General features: G+C 44.7%; 1 protein-coding gene across 1 annotated transcript; it reads left to right on the forward strand.

Annotated features, from left to right (window-relative positions):
- Window positions 1-239: 239 nt before the first annotated feature.
- On the forward strand, window positions 240-6,729 carry LOC124054017 (23 kDa integral membrane protein-like). Its single transcript, XM_046379658.1, has 10 exons — window positions 240-388; window positions 509-577; window positions 1,813-1,878; window positions 2,794-2,907; window positions 3,278-3,352; window positions 3,452-3,547; window positions 3,777-3,877; window positions 4,390-4,495; window positions 4,867-4,950; window positions 5,692-6,729. Exons 2-10 carry the CDS (start codon window positions 518-520, stop codon window positions 5,812-5,814), a joined length of 825 nt encoding a protein of 274 aa, XP_046235614.1. The 5' UTR covers window positions 240-388; window positions 509-517; the 3' UTR covers window positions 5,815-6,729.
- Window positions 6,730-7,173: the final 444 nt, after the last annotated feature.

Here is a 7,173-nt window from a genome sequence, read left to right on the forward strand (position 1 = left end):
TCCTTCTCTCCTTCCTTGCTTTCTACTCTCCTCTCTTGTCCACTCCTCTCCTTCTCCCCACTCCTTCCTTGTTTTCCACCTTCTCTCCTCTCCTCCCTTATTCCCTCCTCTCCTTCTCCCCACTCCTTCCTTGTTTCCTCCTTCTCTCCTCTCCTCCCTTATTCCCTCCTCTCCTTCTCCCCACTCCTTCCTTGTTTCCTCCTTCTCTCCTCTCCTCCCTTATTCCCTCCTCTCCTCCCTTGTTTCGTCCTTCTCTCCTCTCCTCCCTTGCTTGCTCCTCTCCTTCTCTCTTCTGCTTCCTTGTTTCCTCCTCTTCTCTCCTTCTTTCCCGACTCTCCAGCTGATCTTCCAAACTTGGTCATGTTCTTCGTTCTGCAGCCAAACACTTGTGAGATTTAAACAACATCTATCACACACACACACACACACACACACAGTCACACACACACACACACTCTGGGTCAGCTGTGGTCTTTACTCTGTTTCTATTTTAACTCGACTCCCTCAGACAGCAGTCATGGCTCGCTGCAGGAGTTACTTACGAGGACTCGCCATCTGTGTCACCGTGCTGCTTCTGGTAAGCTAACCGCTAATTGCAAACTGCTAACGGCTAACAGGATGTTTGTGTTTGGTTATGGTGAATAATTTGTGTGTTTTATTTTAATTTTAGCTTTTGTTTCGCTTCAGTGCTTTAAAACACAGTTTTACACAGTTTGTAGTTAATAAAATATAACATTTATAAAAATAAAACTTGTAATACAGAAACATGAAACTTCACATGTTGGAGGGAAACGTGATGTGACACCTTTAGATTTGAGTCACATTTGAATCACATGATCTTCATCAGCAGTCGTGTAACTGTTCATGGACAATGGCTCACTGTTTTATTTTATATTCACGTGTGAGGCTTGAGAACGATTAGAAAGCTTCCCGACAGGCGTCGTATTCACTCTGTCTGATATCCTCAGGATGTTTTCACCTTTCAGTCTCCTGTGGTTTGTGTGGTTAAACTGTTCAGTTGGACCTCAACTGGTTTGCACACGACGGAACCTGCTTGTCCCTCAGCTAACAGCTCAGAAAGGTCACAGTGTGTTTTGTTTTATCTTCAGTTACAGTCAGTCAGCCTGTTTTCACCTGAAATGTTTACTGCTGCTGTGTTTTAAATGGTTTTGACTTTTGTATTGTCTGAATTGTAATGTTTAAATAAAGCACTACTGTGTGTGAGAGGTGCAGCGCAGTCTGATGAACTGATCATTTATATTATTTCTTGCTTGTTTGTGTCACGTCTTCATCATCATGTAGGCTTCTTACTTTCTCTTTGTCTAAACGCTGAGACGTTAGCACAAACACTCGCAGTATCCTGCTGATCACAGCAATAAGAACTCAAACACGTTTGCATGACTTCTTGTTTGTGTAACAAACCTGAACCTTTTGAAGCATTTTGTTCTTCTTTTATTTGTGCTACAGCACAAAAAAACCCCAAAATCTGAACCACATCAGATTTATTTATTCGCTGTTGCGTTTTAGCGCAGCGCCGTAACAGCACACAGGGTGACATCACTCAGAAGGAATACTTCAGTGTCAGAGTATTTACTAAACCTGCTAACAGAGTCTGGAAGCTGTGATGACGTCTGCGAGTTCCCAGCTGACGGGAGGCTGATGATCGCCTCTCTGGGGAAACAGAGCAGTTTCAGAGGAATGTTGCTGCTGTTAAAAACTTCCTCCTCCTCCTCCTCCTCATCTTCCTCCTCTTCCTCCTCCCTTAAAGCCAACGAGCCCTCAGTCACCAAAGTTTTCTTTGTCTCTCTGCAGGTTTCTGGTGTGGTGATGATCGGCGTCGGGTTTTCCTCCATCGACAGCAACATGCTAGTTGCTGAGGTAACCGAGTCATCACGTTTAAGTTTGTCTGCAGCTGCTGAACTTTAGGTTTTCAGCACCCGATTGCTTCCAGATGCGACATGATTATGTTCATGGAGAGGAAATTAAACAAAAGTGAAACAATAACTGGCCTAATTATCAAATGAGCATTTCAGTTTCTCTACCTAAATTAAACAATAATTAAAAAAGCTAAACATAGGAAATATATCTAAAGAAAAATCTCAATCTGTCCTATAAATATCTGACAAATGATTAAAATGTTTAATAAACTCATTATTTATACAGTTTAGGTCATTTCATGTTTTGTTTGCAGGTGTTTTCACTGGAATCTGATCATTTATTTTATTTCTTTACACTAATTCTGTTTTGCTGAGTTTGTCTGTCTGTGTTCCAGTTGCATTGTGGGTAACGCAGGCTCTCTGATTCTGCTGCGTCAATGTTTATCCTCTCTTTAAATTGTCTTTTTTGAGTCAGTTCAGTGATTTGTAGTCTGACATGGATCTGAAACCCTCCTGGCTGAAACATCAGCATCAAATCTCAGTGAGACGTTAACCACGACTCCCAAGGTTCATGTCAGCAGGAAACGTACAAGCTGGATGATCTGGGGGCAGCCGTGGCCTCGAGGTTGGAGAAGCGGCTTGTGATTGGAAGGTCGCTGGCGGAGTTGATAATCTCCCCATCCTCCATTAGCCGGCTGATGTGCCCTTGAGCAAGGCACTTAACCCCCAATATGCAGCCCACTGCTCCTGTGTGTTTCACTGCATGTTGCATGTGTGTGTGTTTCAATCAGTGATGGGTTAAATGCAGTTAAATGCAGTTAAATGCAGTGATGGGGATCAATAAAGTAACTTAAATTATAAAGTACGCCTGCAGTCTGAATGTAGTGGACGTCTGTCCCTGTTGTCTCTGCTCCAGCTGTCCAGCAGCGATGGTCTGCTGGTGCTGCAGGTGTTCGGTCCGGTCACTGTGATTTTGTCTGTTCTGGGTGTCTGTGCTGCGACACTGGACCTCAAACCTCTGCTGGTGGTGGTGAGACACATACACACACACACACACACACACACACACAGCATGACACACACATCAGCATGAAAAGAACAACCTAAAATGACTGAAACCAATTGGGGAAAATTTATCTGACGTGTACTTTGAGTTTTTAGTTTAGCTGCTAAAATGGAGGGGGAGGAGCTTACGAGCTGTACTGCAGCCAGCCACCAGGGGGCAATACAGACGTTTGGGCTTCTCTTCTGGGGAGCTCTCTTTCTCTGTCGTCCATCCTTATATACAGTTAATGGTCCACACACACACACACACACACACACACACACACACACACACACACACACACACACACACACACACACACGGGGCACAGCTAATCTGTGATTCTCTTCTTCAGTTTTCTGCTCTCATATTTGTGGAGTTTGTGGCTCTGATGGTTGTTGCCTCACCGCTGGTTCAGGTTCAAGCTCAGGTAACTCCTCCTGTGGCTGTGGTGAAGCTCGGTCTGTGTGGGTGTTTCTGTGTCACTATAAGCACGTGATCTCTTCTCCATCACTGTTGTGCCGTGCAGATGGACAGTGCGGTGGATGAGGTGTTTCTGAACGTAACTCCCCTCCACAGAGCAGAGCGCTACATCCAGAACGAGCTGAATAAACTCCAGGCCTCGGTGAGAGACGAGGAGATGAAATGTGATGTGACCCAGCAGGACTTGCATCACATCACACACACAACGCAGAGAAAAGCAGATTTAAGTTTGTGCTGGTGCTGTTAGCATAGCCTGTTAGCGCTTCAGCTTTCCTCTGCATTTTCAGTCACACAAGCTTATAAGAAAGTTCCATGAAAAGATTTGACTGCTCAGTACACGACTCCACAAGTCTTCAATGTCTGTCTCTCAGGACTCCTGTTGTGGTCTGAGGAGTTTTGAGGACTGGGACGATCAGCTTCCTGCCTCCTGTTTCTGCACGCCTCCCACTTCCCCTCCAGCCTCCTACCACAAGTACGCCTCCAAAAACGTTTCACCTTCAAGACAAAGTTTTAGGTCACTCAAACAGCCTTTGAGTTTCTAGACACAAGTGCGAGTTTGTTGCAGAAGAGTTCTTGTTCATAGATAGTTTTTATCATTGTAGAATCTCCACATCTGGGTGATTTTTGCCATTTTCCTGACCCATTTACAAACTCTAATTGTAGTGTGGGACACGTTTTTCTTTTAAGATTCTCAGATTTGTGAAATCTTGAGTCGTTTCAGGAGCTTTTGGGCTTCTGGAGTTCTGCATTTCTGAAAGTTGTTGAGTCTTGTAGAAGGATTTTTAGAAATGTTTTTGTTTACACAAAGAGCTTTGAGAGTCTCGATAGGTTTGGAACATTCTAGAAAAAGCCCTTCTGAACTTTACATGCTCAGACTGCAGCAAAAATGTTGATTTGGCTGTTGTTGTTGTTGTTGTTTGTGTCTCTGGCCTCGTTGTGTTCCAGAAATGCTGCCTCAGTTTTGTCCTCCTGTTTGTCTCGCAGCTCTCAGTGGGGTAACTCGAGCTCAGATGGCTCCTGCGTGATGGCGGGCAGTGACCTTCACCCTCCGAGCCCGCAAATCACCGGAATATTATGGGTTCACTCCAAGGTGACTGCATGGTCGTCTCCTCCTTTCCTCACTAACTCCATTCTTTGTGTGGTTATTTTTCCCCTCTTTTATCTCTTTTCCTCCTGCCACTTCCTCTTGACTTCCCTTTTCATTTGTTTCGTCCCTGTTGCTTGTCTTCAAGGATTCTTGCCTTCGTTTCCTTTCATTTCTGTTTGGGAAAACTGATGTAGCTTTGAGCCTTCAGGCTGTTCCTCAGGCTGTACCAGCTTTCACCCAACTCTCATCCTATGGGGACGCCCGTGACCTCCGACCTCACTGGTGGGAGGTTAACATAGAGACTGAAGTTTGTCTAATGCACATCGGAGGTAAGAAAGTGTTATTCCTGTTGACCTTTGGCCTGTTTGTGGCAGCCCTGCGGTCCCATCCTGAAGAGCTACCTGAGCTTCCCCATCAAACTGAGGATAGGAATCATTTCAGCCTTCGCCACCATCACGGTACGCATCTCGTTCTACTCAGTTTAACTGCTCTGTGACCTCCTCTTTGCTTTACATCTTTACAGCTTATTTTATATGAACAAAGATAATGACAGACTGTTGCAGCTGATCTCATCTTAACAGCAACAGAACTGCAAAAAGGCCAAACTGCAGACTCTTGGCTCAAGAGAAACTGCAGGAGAGAAAGGAAAAACGAGGGGGGAAAGTCTGAAAAATTGTGACAGACAGACAGACAAACAGACAGACAAATCTGCATCAAATTCAAGAATTTCCCTCCAGGGATTAATAAAGGAATTCTGATCTGATTGACATTGATCAGTGGAAGACAGTTAACAGAAGCAGAAGTTGAATACTTCTTGTCGAGTTTACAAAAGCTCCCTTTGCACTGAGTTCTGGTTCTGGCTCTTCAACCAGCCTCATTGTGGATTCTTGTTGCCATCTAGCAAACCGGCTGGTGTTTTCAGTTTTGAGCTGAGCTATTGTGATCATGAAAGGTGGATGGTGCACAGAGCACAGCAGAAGTAAACACACCCACAATAGCGGGAGGACTGCAGATGACTCACTGCTGTTGAAGGACACGGTGACGGAGGGACGGAGCAGTGACACACTCACGTCTGTGGGAAGTGATGAAGCCGACAAACTGTCATGTCTCTGGCCTGCTGTTCTGCATTTAAACTTCATCTTCCACACTTTTCAGTTTGTATGTAGTCATTTGTGTGTGTGTGTGTGTGTGCGCTGCAGATGGTGGCCATTGCTCTGTGTCTGACTTTGGGTCTGGAGAACTACTGGAAGACACCTCCAGTAGAAACCACAGTCGATGACTTCAACAGGGTGAAATACGAGCCCAAACCCTCCCTCACCTGACCCCGGACCCTGGACCCCGGACCCCGGACCCCGGACCCCAGACCCCAGACCCCAAGAGTCAGTTCAGACTACTGGTGGTGATTGCAAAAGGCCAGTAAAACCAGATCATCCACTCTTTCCAGGATCTCAAAATTCTTTCAAAAGGGCACATTCATACTCCATAGAAACACTGACCTACATGTGTGACTGAACAGGTGTAGGTGCCACACACAACATGCGAATATCCAGAGTGGGCGAAGTCACTTCCTCTTCCTCTCTGCACTCTGCAGAGCGTTTTTAAACACAAGTTGTTTCTTATAGACCTTCACACTCAGCGGTGAGCTAACGTTTGGTTTGTACTAGTGCTCATCTTGCTAGCTTTGTTGTAGCCTCAATGCAAAATTCCCATAGGGAAAATACATATTTAAGGGCAATTAATGATAGATTAGATAAATGTTGAATGTAAACCTTATCATTTCATGTGTTTTAATAGTGATTATTATAGGGCTTTTGAGTCGAACACTGTATGTATAGTAGTTTCAAATGTTGTGTGTTTATAACTGATTTGTTGTGTCGCCTTCACTGTTTGGTTCATTTTTCCAATGAGAACACTTGACTTTAAACACTTGCTTCATGCGCACTTTGAGGCCCTCAGCCTGATGAAGGGTCTAAAAACAGCCAGAAATCCACTGTTAGACAGTTTTTATCTCTGCTTTTGAGCAGTCATGATGCTTTTTTGATATCTCTTTTGGAAAAGCTGCTCCAGTGACTCGAGCAGCAAGCAGAAGACTCAGAGCTCTGAATGTCCTCACTGAGCTCAGGTCTGCTGTGTGCAGAGCTTTCGTGTGAATCAGGATGAATGGCTGCTGCTTGTGATAGAAGGTTTTGCTCTCGTTTTTAAAGAATGCATCATAAATAAAGTTTATTTTATTGGTGGCGCTGATGTGGTCTTCAGTTGTAGTTCCCACCACAGCCACAGGGTGGCAGTAATGATATGAATGATCCAACCTGCCACAGGTCAGTGTGTTGTTTTTGTTTAAAATGAGGCCAAATTCCACAGTTTCTGTCTGTTTCCTCGCAGCTTCAGGTTACTTAAAACTTCAGTAATAAAGTTAGGAGAATTCTTTACATAAGACGTCACCCGAACATCAGACGCAGTACATCAATAAATGGATGTTATGTTAAAAAGAGTCAAGGAAGCCCACAAGTAAACACTCACCCACACGCACTTAAAGCTGTTTATTCCGTGTGTGCCCACAGAGTACTGTGGTCTGGTACTGCTAGTGGACCCAGCTTACTAGCACATAAACAAGCTCTTGAGACTTTCTTCACGTGTTCAGGCGAGGCTGGCAGGAGACCCAGGAGGATCAGGGAGGCCTC

Source organism: Scatophagus argus, chromosome 22, assembly GCF_020382885.2.
Source record: "Scatophagus argus isolate fScaArg1 chromosome 22, fScaArg1.pri, whole genome shotgun sequence".
In the NCBI taxonomy this organism is placed as follows: domain Eukaryota; kingdom Metazoa; phylum Chordata; class Actinopteri; family Scatophagidae; genus Scatophagus; species Scatophagus argus.

Coding starts and splice junctions, on each gene's coding strand:
- LOC124054017 (XM_046379658.1), top strand. CDS start 518: ATGGCTCGCTGCAGGAGTTACTTACGAGGACTCGCCATCTGTGTCACC. Junction 1,879..2,793: donor GCAACATGCTAGTTGCTGAG/GTAACCGAGTCA, acceptor TCTCTGCTCCAG/CTGTCCAGCAGCGATGGTCT. Junction 4,496..4,866: donor TATTATGGGTTCACTCCAAG/GTGACTGCATGG, acceptor TGTTTGTGGCAG/CCCTGCGGTCCCATCCTGAA.